The sequence below is a fragment of the Palaemon carinicauda genome, chromosome 2 (assembly GCF_036898095.1).
Source record: "Palaemon carinicauda isolate YSFRI2023 chromosome 2, ASM3689809v2, whole genome shotgun sequence".
Classification (NCBI taxonomy): domain Eukaryota; kingdom Metazoa; phylum Arthropoda; class Malacostraca; order Decapoda; family Palaemonidae; genus Palaemon; species Palaemon carinicauda.
In genome coordinates this window covers 48,197,387-48,214,886 of record NC_090726.1, presented here as the reverse complement: position 1 = coordinate 48,214,886, position 17,500 = coordinate 48,197,387, and the positions used below count along the sequence as shown (strand labels likewise).

The 17,500-nt window shown below is 35.3% G+C and overlaps 1 protein-coding gene across 2 annotated transcripts in view; it reads right to left on the bottom strand.

Annotated features, from left to right (window-relative positions):
- The window catches only part of LOC137624711 (uncharacterized protein C05D11.1-like), a 199,107-nt gene that overhangs the window by 55,547 nt on the left and 126,060 nt on the right, over window positions 1–17,500 (bottom strand). For both annotated transcript variants that reach the window (XM_068355669.1, XM_068355664.1), the window contains exon 2: window positions 295–681. In XM_068355669.1, the coding sequence (XP_068211770.1) occupies window positions 295–337 (43 nt within the window). In that variant the 5' untranslated portion in view covers window positions 338–681. The remainder of the gene's footprint in view (window positions 1–294; window positions 682–17,500) is intronic.

Genomic DNA, 17,500 nt, shown 5'->3' with positions numbered 1-17,500 from the left:
AAATAAGATAGAATAGTTTATTGATGACATTGATGTCTATCAGCTGAAGGTAAATAAACAGAATGAATTATTCACAGGTGACATGAATCACAACACAAAACAGATCAACCATACCTATACAAACTATAAAAACTTTAAAACAAAACAAGAACAAGAGAAATAAGATAGAATAGTTTATTGATGACACTGATGTCCATCAACTGGCAGACATTGATGTCTATCAACTGAAGGTAAATAAACAGAATTAATTATTTACAGGTGACATGAATCACAACACAAACAGATTGATCATACCTGCAGACATGAGCGCTAGCAAGAGGAGGGATAGAGCTGCCATTGCTAGCACCGTTTTTAGAGGCTGGTGACAGAGGAAGGCGTGTATTTTAGCCAGCGTCTTGGGCGTGTGTGTGTTCTGAAAGTCTCTCTTCTAGGACTCTCTCTGGGACATCCTACGTAACCTTGTGTAATGATCGTTGCTTGGGTTAGGAATTTGATACTGACTGGTACGAATGTTGTCTTTCGTGAATTGCTTGTTTAGTTTTCGTGCATGTGTCGTTTGCTTGTTTGTTTAGTGTCGTTGCGTGGTCGTGTTTGTGTTCGTTGCTTGTTTTTTGTTTTTTGCTTTTTGTTTTTTTGCCGTCCTAAATGGTGGAGAGGGAGGCTTTGCTGGTCAGCACCTCTCTGCAAATAGAAATTGGAAATGTTAATTTTTTTTTATTTTGGGATTAGAAATAAAATTTATATAAAATATTCATTATTTGTAAACACAAACACGAACACACACACAGACATTAATGTAAATACATACACACAAACTATATATATATATATATATATATATATATATATATATATATATATATATATATATATATATATGTATATATGAATAATAGTACCAGATTTATTACATGCATGTTAATTTGTAAGCTTTTGGAAAATCTATTTCCTTCATCAGTGGTCTTGACCTTGTGATAATGAAGTACATATATATATATATATATATATATATATATATATATATATATATATATATATATATATGTATATATATATATATATATATATATATATATATATATATATATATATATAATCTATTTCCTTCATCAGTGGTCTTGACCTTGTGATAATGGAGTACATATATATATATATATATATATATATATATATATATATATATATATATATATATATATATATATATATATATGTATATATATATATGTATATATATATATATATATATATATATATATATATATATTACACATAAACATTCAGGAAGTCATTAGATGTTATAACCTTTCAAATAGCATCTTTTTCAACTAGATGAAAATATCTAAATTTAATTACAGCGCTGTTTTGTCAATCACGATAACCTTTTCAAAGCATGAATTCCAGTTATATGAAATCAGAACCCTATTAAAACGAAATACATTTTATCATGAGAATCAAATGTATTGCGTAAAATGTAACCAGAATAAAAGAGTCTTTATAACTTTAGAATATCATGTATAAAGCACTTAATATGGACGAGGTTTGCATATCCCCATAGCAAAAGTAAAGTCTCTTTTCAAGTGAGCTTCTCAGTTCTAACGCTGCAAAAACAACTCTGATCCCGAGGTTTGGCACTGCAGTAACTTTAAGGCCGGGAGCACACTAGCGACTCTGTGGCGCCACAAAGCCACGCCACGCCTGTGGCGGGGATGGGCAACAGAGAGCCACAGTCGCGGTTTGGCAATTAAGGGCCGAGAGCACACTGGCGACTCTGTGGCGCCACAAAGCCACGCCAGTGGCGGGGATGAGCGATAGAGAGCCACAGTCGCTTGCCACAGTCGCCAGTTTGCGCGGCAAAACTTGAAAACAATGCAAACCTATGGGAGACCACATCCCCGCCACACGATGCTGTGGCTTTGTGGCGCCACAAAGCCATGCCACGCCTGCGGCGGGGATGAGCGACAGAGAGCCACAGTCGCTTGCCACAGTCGCTAGTTTGCGCGGCAAAACTTGAAAACAATGGAAACCTAAGGGAGACCATATCCCCGCCACACGATGCTGTGGCTTTGTGGCGCCACAGAGTCGCTAGTGTGCTCCCGGCCTTAAGGTTTAAAGGTTGCTCGTGAATGGCTGAGGCAAGGGATAGTGGCAATGTCCTAGAAACAGGACAATGCCCTAGAGACTAACCATATGTAAGTATGTTCAGCGTCCAAGCACCCTCTCCACCCAAGCTAAGACCAGGGAGGACCAGAGTCCTGATGCCAGCAGCTTAAATGGATGGTTATGTTACAAACACTACAAGAAACTACCGAGTTTGAGCGGGGCTCAATCTCCCATTCAGCAGATTATTATTATTATTATTATTATTATTATTATTAGCTAAGCTCAGCTAAGCTACAACCCTAGTTGGAAAAGCAAGATGCTACAAGCCCAGTGACTCCGACAGGGAAAATAGCCCAGTGAGGAAAGGAAACAGGGAAATAAACAAACTACAAGAAAAGTAATGAACAAATAAACTATTCCAAGAACAGTAACAAAATTAAAATAGTTTTTCATTTATAAACTATCAAAATTTTAAAAAATACAAGAACAAGTAAATCTTATAGAACTTTTTTCATTTCCGTCCATTCTCCTTCAACCAACTTTAGAAGCAAATTAACATTTATAGTAGACTATTTAAATGGTATTCGATTTCATTCTTTATAACCTTGCCTTCTGAATACTAAGAACAAGCAAATCTTATATTTTAATTTTCATTTCCGCCCATGCTCCTTAAATCGCTTCGACTTAATATTTATGCTACACTAATTGAACGATTATTCGATTTTCATTCTTATAACCTTGCCTGGCGAATACTAATCGCCTTGAAATATTCCGCCCATTGCTTTGATCAAGCGATTCCTGCGAGCAACTTTGAATTCAAAACTTGTAGAGATGATCTTGGTCACTGCAGTGCAACAGAGACAATGGAGACAACATGTACTCATCCTGTTCAATCTAGTTAGGTCTCGTTGCACACTATGCAAGCAGTAATTTCTAATGCAACAGCCATTGCGCTCAGGAGATTTAATAGTAATAATATTCAAGATTTAATAATAATAATAATAATAATAATAATAATAATGATGATGATGATAATAATGATAATGATAATAATAATAATAATAATAATAATAATAATGATAAGAATAATAATAATAATAATAATAATAATAACAATAATAATAATAATAATAACGCCATTACATATTTGATTAAATTAATATTACAGTTGATAAACAGTTGCGTGTTTGTCTAATTATGTCTGAGACTATATGTATACATATATTATTATTATTATTATTATTATCATCATCATCATCATCATCATCATTATTATTATTATTAATATTATTATTAGCCAAGCTATAACTCAGTTGGAAAAGCAAGATGCTATAAGGCCAAGGGCTCCAACAGGGAAAAATAGCCCTGTGAGGAAATGAAATAAGGTAATAAATAAGCCATAAATATCTCTTAAGACCGTATTTTCTCTACCTCGGTATCAGAGACTGAAGTTGGAATCAACTTAAAGCATTTGGTTGGCCAGGGAATCGAACCTGGGCCCAAGAGATTGAGGTGCCAATGACATACCACCAAGCTCCAGCAGGGAAAAGTAGCCCAGTGGGGGAAAGGAAACAAGGAAATGAATAAACTACAGAGGAAGTAATGAAAAATTATAATAGAATATTTTAAGAACAGCAATATTTTAGAAAAAAATAGTAATTCACGTAAACAAGACAATTAAACCTGTTAATAGGTAAGCATCTCTTATAGGAGAAGTGACACTCCAAAATCAAACCATTGTTCTCTAGTCTTGGGTAGTGCCATAGCCTCTGTGCCATGGTCTTCCACTGTCTTGGGTTAGAGTTCTCTTGCTTGAGGGTACACTTCGGCACACTATACTATCTTATTTCTCTTCCTCTTGTTATTCTAAAGTTTTTATAGTTATATAGGAAATATTTATTTTAATGTTGTTACCGTTAAAATATATTATTTTTCCTTGTTTCCTTTCCTCACTGGGCTATTTTCCCTGTTGGGGCCTCTGGGCTTGTAGCATCTTGTTTTTCGAACTAGGGTTGTAGCTTGGCAAATAATAACAACAACAACAATAATAATAATAATAATAATAATAATAATAATGGGGAATTGATTGATTGATTTGAGGTTTTCTGGCATCCTGTTCATGTGGAAATCCAGAGACACGTCTAAGAGGGAAATGAACTGACATGGGCAGTTAGCTTTCTCTCTGGTTATCATTCAACGGAATCTCTCGAGGGAGGTCTCTTGTTTATGAAATGAGGTCCAAGATAAGATTTTGGGTAGATCTACAGTGGAGGACCATGGAACAGAGGCTATGGCACTACAAAAGACTAGAGAACAATGGTTTGATTTTGGGGTGTCCTTCTCCTAGAAGAGCTGCTTACCATAGCTAAAGAGTCTCTTCTACCCTTACCAAGAGGAAAGTAGCCACTGAACAATAAGTATAAGTACAAGTATAAGCATAAGTATAAGTATAAGAATAAGTATTTGTGTTCCTCTTTTCTCATGTATCATACATGTACATGTAAGTTCCGTATGATACTCGATGCAAAATAATTCAACAAACTTGTGTTTATTCAGTACATTAGGCAAATATATATATAGATGCTTGATGTTTGCATTAAGCGTCCTGGCTTCCTTAATCCAAAGAGAATATTAATTAATTAATTAAATTAGAACGAAAATGATTATGTGCTGCTTGTATGACAATCATAAGTAGCCTTGAAAACTAAGGGCACGAAGGGGGGGAGGGGGCAGGGGTCAATGCTAACTGCCATGAGACATACTTTAATGAACAAGGTGAATGCTTTCACGAGTTGCGTCCTTCTCTTTGCCAGTTGCTGAGGATTATTCAATGAATAACACACGTATATACATACATACACACGGAAACTGACCATACTCACACACATAGGAGGTTTGAATGTAAGGAAATCACAGGGGAACTGAAATATGACTAAGACAAGGCACTTTGTTTTAGTTTCCCTGTGGTTTAAGAGCTATTACACACACACACACACACACACACACACATATATATATATATATATATACATTTCCTTTCCTCACTGGGCTATTTTCCCTGTTGGAGCCCCCGGGCAAATAGCATTCTGCTTTTCCAACTTTGGTTATAGCTTAGGAAGTAATAATAATAATAATAATATGCACACACACACACACACACACATATATATATATATATATATATATATGTGTGTGTGTGTGTGTGTGTGTGTGCACGTATGTTTTAGGCGTTCATTTAAAAAGACAAACTCGCAATCTCGTTCTTAATTAAGATGAACTCCGCAAACCCATTTTGGAGCTGAGCTCTTCATTTACTTTAGCCAGCAAGTAGAATTCAACAGTGCGAATATGTATGTGTTAAATTCGACGAAGTCAACTTAGAAATGGATTCAAACAGTTGAATCTAAAAATCTACGATTCAACTACCCGATTAGGAAGATCATTCCACAAGAGAAGTAATGAACAATCAAAATATTTTAAAAACAGTAACAATATTAAAATAGATCTTTCGTATACTGTATAAACTATAAAAACTTCTAAAAAAAAAAAAAAAAAAAAAAAGAAGAAGAAGAAAACGAGCTGATGCGGTCTTCCTCAAAATGATTCAAACCCCATTTGCTACGTTTATATAACCCTGACTCATTTGAGTTAATTTACCCAAACTAATTTCCTCATTCAGTATGTTATTCATTTCTTTACCCGCAAAGACACTTATCTTGATCAGAAGTAAGTCATTTCTCTCTCCATTACCCACTTTGTTTTGAAATTACATTAAAAGTAACAACTGGAAGTTTAATACCGCTAGAGCGTTATGGGATCTTTTCACTGGCCAGACAGTATTACATAGGACCCTCCTCTCTGGTTACGGTTCACTTTCCCTTTGCCTACACAGACACCGAATAGTCTGGCCTATTCTTTACAGATTCTCCTCTGTCCTCATACACCTGACAATACTGAGATTGCCAAACAATTCTTCTTCACACAAGGGGTTAACTACTGCACTGCAATTGTTCAGTGGCTATTTTCCTCTTGGTAAGGGTAGAAGAGACTCTTCAGCTATGGTAAGCAGCTCTTCTAGGAGAAGGACACTCCAAAATCAAACCATTGTTCTCTAGTCATGGGTAGTGCCATAGCCTCTGTACCATGGTCTTCCACTGTCTAGAGTTAGAGTTCTCTTGCTTGAGGGTACACTCGGGCACACTGTTCTATCTAGTTTCTCTTCCTCTTGTTTTGTTAAAGTTTTTATAGTTTTTATAGAAAATATTTATTTTAATGTTGTTACTATACTTGAAATATTTTATTTTTCTTCATTTCCTTTCCTCACTGGGCTATTTTCCCTGTTGGGGCCCCTGGGCTTATAGCATTCTGCTTTTCCAACTAGGGTTGTAGCTAAGCATTTAATAATAATAATAATAATAATAATAATAATAATAATAATAATAATGTAATGGTCAGATAGAGACCAAAGGTTATTTCTCTACATTAATAATAATAATAATAATAATAATAATAATAATAATAATAATAATAATAATAATAATAATAATGTAATGGTCAGATAGAGACCAAAGGTTATTTCTCTACATTTTGACCTTGATTTTATAAGAGATTTGGATCTGGCTAAATATTCCCCTGGGTCAAGGACTTCCATGAATTTTACCCCATAAGAACATGTACCAGGATCATGCCCGTTGAAGTAAATTCTTTAAAATGTCCTGTCACGAAATCATTTGGTAATAACTAATTGTAGTGGGTTTAATTTGTACTGAACTCAATACCCAAGTTAGCTAATTATTATTATTATTATTATTATTATTATTATTATTATTATTATTATTAGCCAAGCTACAACCCTAGTTGGAAAAGCAATTATTACTATAATTATTATTATTATTATTATTATTATTAGCCAAGCTATAACCCTAGTTGGAAAAGCAATTATTATTATTATTATTATTATTATCATTATCATTATTATTAGCCAAGCTACAACCCTAGTTAGAAAAGCAGGACGCTATAAGCCCAAGGGCTCCAACAGGGGAAAATATCCCAGCGAGGAAAGGAAATAAAGAAATAAATAAAGTAAAAGAGAAGTAATGAACAATTAGAATAGAATATTCCAAGAACAGTAACAACATTAAAACAGATCTTGCATAAATACAATATAAAGAGAGACTTATATCAACCTGTTCAATAAAAAAAAAAAAAAAACACTCGCTGCAATATATTTATTCCCATCATTGTTGGCACTCTGTTCGGAAGACCTGCTATAAATGCGTCTTCCAGCAATTTGGAGGTCCTAGTTTTTTTTTTTTTTTTTTTTTTACCTTCATTATTTTTTTTGAAAACGTATTATGCTCATTTCACTGTTCCGACAGTTCATATACAACCAATCTAAATAATCATTTCTTCTTAATAATTGAAAAATTCCAGCAATTTGGATGTCATAGTCTTTTTTTTTTTTTTTCTTTTTGAAAACGTATTATGCTCATTTCACTGTTCCGAGAGTTCATATACAACCAATCTAAATAATTGTTTCTTCTTAATAATGGAAAAATTTATCTCCACAAGCACCAAAAGCAGGTCCTCTTTTTAATTTTTATTTTTTTTTTCTTCAGTTTTTTATTTATTTTTTTTTTTATTTTTTTTTTTTTTTTGAAAACGTATTATGCTCATTTCACTGTTCCGATAGTTCATATACAACCAATCTAAATAATATTTTCTTCTTAATAATGGAAAAATTCATCTCCACAAGCAGCAAAGCAGGTTTCCCAAGGTCGAAACGTCATACAAACAAACCAAAAGGTTTGCGTCCGTGTTAGAGGTCCATTATTACCATTATTAGGCCCATTTGATTATACCCATTACGCATGAAGCTTGGGTTACAATTTTTTCTAACCCACTGCGCCGAAACTATGCCAGGTAGATCGTAATCTAACAGCAGGGTTTAAAATTTTAAGGTAACTACCTTAGTTTAATGTAATTTTTATGGTTTCGAGGTAATTTTTAAGGTAATGATATCTGTAAGGTCATTTCGGTTTTATTTTAATGGTGTTACTGTTCTTAAAATATTTTAGTTTTCCTTGTTTCCTTTCCTCACTGGGCTATTTTCCCTGTTGGGGCCCCTTGGCTTATAGCATCCTGCTTTTCCAACTAGGGTTGTAGCTTAGCAAATAATAATAATAATAATAATAATAATAATAATAATAATAATAATAATAATAATAATAATAATAATATCTTCAAATTTAAGGAATTTGGATAAATTTTAAGGCAATCTAGGGTAAAAAGCAGCATTCTCAAGTTTAAACCCTGGGGCTAGGGAATCCAAGATGCTGACCACGAGTGGCAAATTTCAAGGTGATGCTCATCCCATAAGGCTTGATACTATTATTATTATTATTATTATTATTATTATTATTATTATTATTATTATTATTATTATTATTATTATTATTACTAGCCAAGCTACAACCCTAGTTGGAAAAGCAAGATGCTATAAGCCCACAGGGAATCCAAGATTCTGACTACGAGTGGTAAATTTCAAGGTGATGCTTATCTCATAAGGTTTGATACTATTATTATTATTATTATTATTATTATTATTATTATTATTATTATTATTATTATTACTAGCCAAGCTATAACCCTAGTTGGAAAAGCAAGATGCTATAAGCCCACAGGGAATCCAAAATTCTGACCACGAGTGGCAAATTTCAAGGTGTTGCTCATCCCATAAGGTTTGATACTATTATTATTATTATTATTATTATTATTATTATTATTATTATTATTATTATTACTAGCCAAGCTACAACCCTAGTTGGAAAAGCTAGATGCTATAAGCCCACAGGGGATCCAAGATTCTGACTACGAGTGGTAAATTTCAAGGTGATGCTTATCTCATAAGGTTTGATACTATTATTATTATTATTATTATTATTATTATTATTATTATTATTATTATTATTACTAGCCAAGCTATAACCCTAGTTGGAAAAGCAAGATGCTATAAGCCCAAAGGCTCCAATAGGGAAAAAATAGCCCAGTGAGGAAAGGAAATAAGGAAATAAGATGATGAGAATAAATTAATTTCATCTTCCTAAATATCTTCTTCGGATCTCGGTATAAACTTTCTCGGGGGAAAAATCTAAAATGCTTTCGAGCTGTTTCTTCTCGCCTCAAACACTGGACTTCTTCGTTTTGATAGTCCTCTATCAAATGCAATTTTGAGGCTGGTAAGGATTTGTTGGTAATAATGAAGGAAGAGCAACTAGGGTAAACAATCTACAGGATTAGATAAGGATATATTATCCTAAGTTATCCTATGACGTTACAATTAAATTATGAAGCCATCATACACGACAGCATATGTGTGCATTTGTTCGACAACATATGTGTGCATTTGTTCGACAACATATGTGTGCATTTGTTCGACAACAAACGTGCTTTTGTTCGACAGCATATGTGTACATTTGTTCGACAACATATGTGTGCATTTGTTCGACAACATATGCGTGCATTTCTTCCACAACATGTGTGCATTTGTTCGACAACATGCGTGATTTTGTTCGACAGCATATGTGTGCATTTGTTCGACAGCATATGTGTGCATTTATTCGACAACATGCGTGCTTATGTTTGACAGCATTATTCGACAACATGCGTGCTTTTGTTCTACAACATATGTGTGCATTTCTTCGACAACATATGTGTGCATTCGTTCGACAACATGCGTGCTTTTCTTCGACAACATACAGTATGTGTGTGTGTGTGTGTGTGTGTGTGTGTGTGTGTGTGTGTGTTATTGGAGCACAAGTGGAAACAAATTTTAAAAAATTAAACCAATGATCTGAACCGGATGGACTTCAACTATCTCTCCAGGAAATCTATTTATAGAACGCAGAAAAAAAGGGGTGTACAATTCACAGCCATAATCATGAAAAATTGCGACATAAGAACAGAGTTGCAGGCCACAGGAACAAATAATCCCACTGATAATGGAACTTTGACAACCGGAATCATGGTGTAGATGATTTGCCAGTCATTGTTAATTGTTATCACGTTGAATCTGCCGAGAGGAATTTGCTAAGTAATTCTCCGGTGTGGCGTCACAATGGAGAGATGTTAATAATACTTAATTTCAGTTCAAACAATAGAAAAAAATATGAGTTCCAATAAAAAAAGGAAAACAAAAAACGATGAGACTGACAAGCAGATAATATGGGATTAAGAAATTGCAAACGGAATAAAAGGTTAAAATGGATGAAAAAAGTTACAGAATAAAGAGGTAAGCATAAATATAGAAGTAACATACAGGATGAAGAAGTAACTGACAGGATAAAGAGATAAAAAGGACGAAGAAGAAACATGTAGGATAAGTAAGTAATAGAGAGGAAATAATACTTAATTTCAGTTCAAACAATAGAAAAAATATGTTAAAAAAAAAAAAAAGGAAAACAAAAAAACGATGAGACTGACAAGCAGAAAATCAGAAAGAAAATAAAATAATATAATAGGCAGTTCCAACAATAGAAAAAATATGAGTTCCAAAAAAAAAAGGAAAAAAAAACGATGAGACTGACAAGCAGAAAATCAGAACAAAACCAAATAATATAATAGGCAGTTCCAACGATAGAAAAAATGAGTTCCAAAAAAAAAAGGAAAAAGATAATAATTCATTTCAGTTCCAACAATAGAAAAAATGTGAGTTAAAAAAAAAGAAAAAAAAAAAACGATGAGACTGACAAGCAGAAAAAAAAGAAAAAAAAATAATATAATAGGCAGTTCCAACAATAGAAAAAAATATGAGTTCCCAAAACAAAGGGAAAAAAAGGAAAAAAGATGAGACTGACAAGCAGAAAATCAGTAAAAAAAAAGAAAAATAATAATAATATAATAGGCAGATAAGCAAGAGTCCGTGTTGGTCCAAGGACAGCCTATTTTACCGACCAAAAAAAAAAAAAAAACAAAAAAAACAAAGAACACAAGGGACTGGACTTAGATAATTCAGTAGAACTTCATTTTAACAAAACCTTTTTATTTTCATACCTTGATGGATTAGGAAAGACAATTGAACAAATCTAAACAAATTAAACATCTTTGTAGATGGGATATCTACAGAACTATACTTTTTTTTTTTTACTTTGAGTTTAATTTGAACTAAAGTAAAGTTTCAAATCCAAACGTATCTCATGCTTTCTCAAATTTCAGTCAACTTGAGTCATAAAAATATACACAGAAATTTGATCACTAGCAATTCTCGAGTTTTTCATCTTCAAAGTTGTATTTGAAATGGAATAACAACTAAATTAGGCTAAATGTAGTTTATCGGGACAGGGCGATATCTTTCTTATTACTAGCCCAATCCTTTTTCCTTATGGGGAAGATGTGCTTTACTATGATCCGATATACCATAATATGAAGTTATTTTATATTTTCTAAGTTCAGCCCAAGAAGGGGATCCGGGGGCTTGCCCCCGACTAGGGGTTGTGACCTGGGAACTACTAGGTTCGGTTAGGTTGGGTTTGTGGGGTTTGTATGATAGCGACAGTGGTTGGGGGGTCGCAGGGGGCCGTTAGCTCCCCCCCCCCCCCCGTTAGGTCATTAGGAAGGTAAGGACACGGCTTGCAGGTCAGGTTAGGGAGGCAAGTTTGGGTTAGTTGTTCTCCATTTTTTTCGGCGTGTCCCCATAAACTACAAAGGCTCCCACTGATTTATATCAAGGATTATTTCATCTCGGATCTATAGAACGTATTGGATTACAAATAAAGTTCATATCACGAAGAGGAAGATGGTTACGACTTGTGTGGAGATCAACACGGTCTAGGTATACCTAGACCATGGAGATCACAGGAGTAGCGGATTTACATATCTTCTTACTCTACCGTTATCCCTACATTAAGGAGTCGGTTGGCTGATGCGCCCTCTCTAATACCTTCTATCAAATGCACCCTATTCCACCAAACCTCTTCTCTCCATATCATCCTTCACCTTATCTTCTATCCCACCGGCATCCCTACATTAAGGGGTCAGTTGGCTGATGCGCCCTCTCTAATACCTTCTATCAAAGGCACCCTATTTCACCAAACCTCTTCTCTCCATATCATTCTTCACCTTATCTTCTTTCCCACCGTTATCCCTACATTAAGGAGTCGGTTGCCTGATGCGCCCTCTCCAATGCCTTCTATTAAATGCACCCTATTCCATCAAACCTCCTCTCTCCATATCATCCTTCACCTTTATCTTCTTTCCCACCGGCATCCCTACATTAAGGGGTCGGTTGGCTTATGCGCCCTTTCCAATACCTTCTATCAAAAGCATCCTATTCCACCAAACCTCTTCTCTCCATATCATCCTTCACCATATCTTCTTCTTTCCCACCGGCATCCCTACATCAAGGAGTTGGTTGGCTGATGCGCCCTCTCCAATACCTTCTATCAAAGGCCTCCTCTTCCACCAAACCTCTTCTCTCCATATCATCCTTCACCTTATCTTCTTCTTTCCCACCGGCATCCCTACATAAAAGGGTCGGTTGGCTGATGCGCCCTTTCCAATACCTTCTATCAAAGGCACCCTATTCCACCAAAACTCTTCTCTCCATATCATCCTTCACCTAAACTTCTTTCCCACTGTCATCCCTACATTAAGGAGTCGGTTGGCTGATGCGCCCTTTCCAATACCTTCTATCAAAGGCACCCTATTCCACCAAACCTCTTCTCTCCATATCATCCTTCACCTTAAATTCTTTCCACCGGCATCCCTACATAAAAGGGTCGGTTGGCTGATGCGCCCTCTCTAATACCTTCTATCAAAGGCACCATATCCCATCAAACCTCTTCTCTCCATATCATCCTTCACCTTTATCTTCTTTCCCACCGTTATCCCTACATTAAGGAGTCGGTTGGCTGATGCGCCCTCTCTAATACCTTCTATCAAAGGCACCCTATTCCACCAAACCTCTTCTCTCCATATCATCCTTCACCTTATCTCGTCATCTAATTCTCTGGCCCCCTCTTGGTCTTCTCTCCCTAGCAGGTTCCTCCAAGACCTCCTTACTCCCTCCTCACCACCCATCCTAAAAACGTGTCTACATCATCTTAGTCATAACACTCTTATCCTCTCTGTAATCAACCCTTCACCTGCCATTCTTCTTTTCACCATTTTCCAATATTTCAAGCAGTGATTTTCCCATTATCCACTTTAGCATCCTCATCTCTGTTCTTTTACTTCATCTTTTCGTCTTAAAGCCCACGTTTCTGATTCATACATTAACAATATAGTCCATTTCTTTTAGCGAGGCATATTTGCACTGACTCGTAAGGGGTGCCCTTTTAGCTCGGAAAGGTTTACTGATCGCTGATTGGTTGGACAAGATAATTCTAACCAATCAGCGATCAGGAAACTTCCTTTTAGCTCGGAAAAGTTTACTGATCCCTGATTGGTTGGACGAGATAATTCTAACCAATCAGCGATCAGGAAACTTTTCCGAGTTAAAAGAGCACCGCTGCGAGTCGGTGCAAATCTGCCTCGCTAAAAGAAATGGTTTACTGATCCCTGATTGGTTGGACAAGATAATTCTAACCAATCAGCGATCAGGAAACTTTTCCGAGCTAAAAGGGCACCGCTGCGAGTCGGTGCAAATCTGCCTCGCTAAAAGAAATGGATTATAGTCTTATTACTGTGCTATATAACTCGATTTTTGACTTTGATTGGCATATCAAACCACGGAATTCGTAACACCCCTTTGCAAATAGAAAAAAAAAATGTTTTGACGGATGCAACACGACACAGACTACAATTACCAATAATGCCTCAATTGATAAGAACATTGTAACTATTTTACTGATACTAATGCAGTGTCGAAGTCTTTTCTTGACAGGCCACGCATACCTACACGCGAACAAATAAATGTTATTGACAAGGTCTTGCGTGTTGGGTACATTTCGATGACAGACAAACGAAGCCTTAGGAAAATGTTAAAAAAAGGTTTATCTAAATGTTTTACCAAGGGAGGTAAGAGGATAGTCTAGTTTGTTAAAATAAACGAGATAGGATGAAGCAATTATAATAGGATAAGGATAATTTTTTCTTCAGATTTTGTTTTTGTTTTTTGTTTTATTTTTTATATGATGTTCATTGCCAACAAAATACATGAAATATGAGCGAAACTAATTATTTTAATGAGAGAGAGAGAGAGAGAGAGAGAGAGAGAGAGAGAGAGAGAGAGAGAGAGAGAGGGGGGGGGGACAAGCATTGACTCTCAGCAGTGCCCTTTAAGCTCGTTAAAGTTTCCTAATTGCTGATTGGTTAGAATTTTGTCCCAACCAATCAGCTAGCAGGAAACTCTCCCGAGCTAAAAGGGCACTCATTCAGTACAAATGTGCCTCATTAAAAAAAAATGACCATAGTTATTACGATGACAGATTCAGTCAAGGTAAATGATAAATTGAGTCTTTAAGATTACGGTGGCCTATTGGAAAAGTCTCTGCCTAGCGATGTGCCGGACTGGGGTTCGAATCCCGCTCAAGCTCGATAGTTTCTTGTAGTGTCTGCAACCTCACCATCCTTGTGACCTTGGATGGGGCTTTTGGGGGAGCATATAGGTCTATCTGCTGAGTCATCAGCAGTCATGGCCTGGCCCTGCTTGGTCTTAGCTTGGTTGGAGGGGAGACTTGGGCGCTGATCATACGTCTATATGGTCAGTCTCTAGGGCATTGTCCTGCTAAGGCATGGTCACTGACCTTGCCGCTGATATTCATGAGCGACCTTTAAACCAATTAAACAACGCTCCAATTACCTCTCTCAATTAATCCATGTGTGATTTCAAGGATACATATCTACCTGTCTATCTATATTATTATTATTATTATTATTATTATTATTATTAATATTAATATCATTATTATCATTATTATTATTATTAATATTAATATTATTATTATTATCATTATTATTACTTGCTATGCAACAACCCTCGTTGGAAAAAAGGATGCTATAAGCCCAAGGGCTCCAACAGGGAAAAAATAGCCCAGTGAGGAAAGCGAATAAGGGAAAAGATACAACAATGTGCCTGAGTGTACCCCCAAACAAGATGACTCTAGCCCAAGACAGTGGAAAGACAATGATACAGAGGCTATGGCACTACCCAAGAATTTGGAGCGTCTTTCTCCTAGAGGACAAACAAAATTCTGAAGGAATAATTTTGAGCTTAGTGATAAAATTATCAGATATATGTACATACATGCATACATACCTACAAAAATATATACATCATCATCATCTCCTCCTACGCCTATTGACGCAAAGGGCCTCGGTTAGATTTCGCCAGTCGTCTCTATCTTGAGCTTTTAAATGAATACTTTGGCATTCATCATCACGCATATATGCCTATAATATAAATACACACACACACACACACACATATATATATATATATATATATATATATATATATATATATATATATATATATATATATATATATATTACGGCGTCAGCGAATAAGCTCTCTGAACTTCTGGAGAAAATGGCGGTGGACTAACAACGTATTCCCAATATATTTTTCTAAATGAGGAAAATTTTATTAACTTTAAAAACTACGTCTTGCAATATACACATACACAAATATTGTATGTGTGTGTGTGTGTGTGTAAGTGTGTGTATGTGTTTCTAATAAGTGTTGGATCCAAATCATAAAATTAGGAAACACGAAAAATGTGCAAGACTGCCGTGAGAGAGAGAGAGAGAGAGAGAGAGAGAGAGAGAGAGAGAGAGAGAGAGAGAGAGAGAGAGAGAGAGACTAGTCCAGACGTGAGATATAATTTTTTTCTAAGGAAGAAAAGGCCACAGCAACGCTATCAAAAAAACTAGTTCAACTTTTTGTATCCAGTTCGATCAGGATTGAACTGGATGCTCCAAAAGTAGTAAGGTCTGCTGAAATTCAATGTAATTTGCTACTTTTAACTGTAGTAGCAGCAGTAGTAATAGCAGTCATAATAGTAGTAGTCACAGTAGTCGTACTAATAGAATGGGCACAGCAGAAGCACTTGGGATAGTAAATACAGACCATTTATAATTGAATTCCAATGTTGTATTCCACTCGTTTGACCTTAGACTCACTCTTCCTATTTGGACGAGACGACCATAGGTACATACATACGTAACATACAAACAATTTGAAGTCTATATAAATAATTATTTTGTATGTGCAAATGGATAAATGTGGATGCGTTTAGTTATGGAAGCAAATAAGTTGTGAAAGTAAAACACTATTTGCAAATGCCCTAAATCAGAAAGTTCAAGAAACAGGAAATGTTTATCTCAGAACACACACACACACATGTATATATATATATATATATATATATATATATATATATATATATATATATATATATATATATATATATTGCACTATTCCAAAACTACTAAGTTCATTTTCATTCAAAATGCTTCAACAAAAACATCAAGGTTTAAAGAACATTATATAAGTTTTTAACTGTCCTTCAAACCTTGATGTTATTGTAGAAACAAAAAATCATGTAGTTTTGGAATAGTGCAATATATATATATATATATATATATATATATATATATATATATATATATATATATATATATATATATATATATATATATATATGCGTGTGGTCAAAATCTCGAACTCCTTGACTTCATGGTAAATCAAAGAAGGGAGCCAGAGGCAACGAGTTTATTTGTACGTATCTCAGAGAGCTCGAACTACCACCCTGTGGAACTCCTCCGCTGTGACACCGGCTGACCTCGGTATTTGAGGGCGAAGGATCGAGTTTTTGTTGGTCATCGTAGAGATGTCGTGCCGATGCAAACACGAGGATCTCGAGGCACTTTCATTATATTTTTCCATCCTTCTGCACATGTACTAAATAATCCTCACTTGGTGTAGGCCTAATCAAGGTTTTCAATCAGTTAGGTCTATGTTAAAACTTGCAGTGAATGTTTTTATGTTGAACAGACTGACATAAGAGTCACTTTCATTGCATTTTCTCCTTCTGCATGTATCCTAAATAATCCTCACCGTGTGTAGGCCTATTCAAGATTTTCAATCAGTTAGGTCTATGTTAAAACTGGCAGTGTATGCTTTTTATGTTGAACAGGCTGACATAAGAGTCACTTTCATTGCATTTTCTCCTTCTGCATATATCCTAAATAATTCTCACTGTGTGTAGGCCTATACAAGATTTTCAATCAGTTAGGTCTATGTTAAAACTTACAGTGAATGTTTTTTATGTTGAACAGGCTGATATAAGAGTCACTTTCATTGCATTTTCTCCTTCTGCATGTATCCTAAATAATCCTCACTGTGTGCAGGCCTATCCGAATTTCTCATTCAGTTAGGTCTAGGTTAAAACTTGCA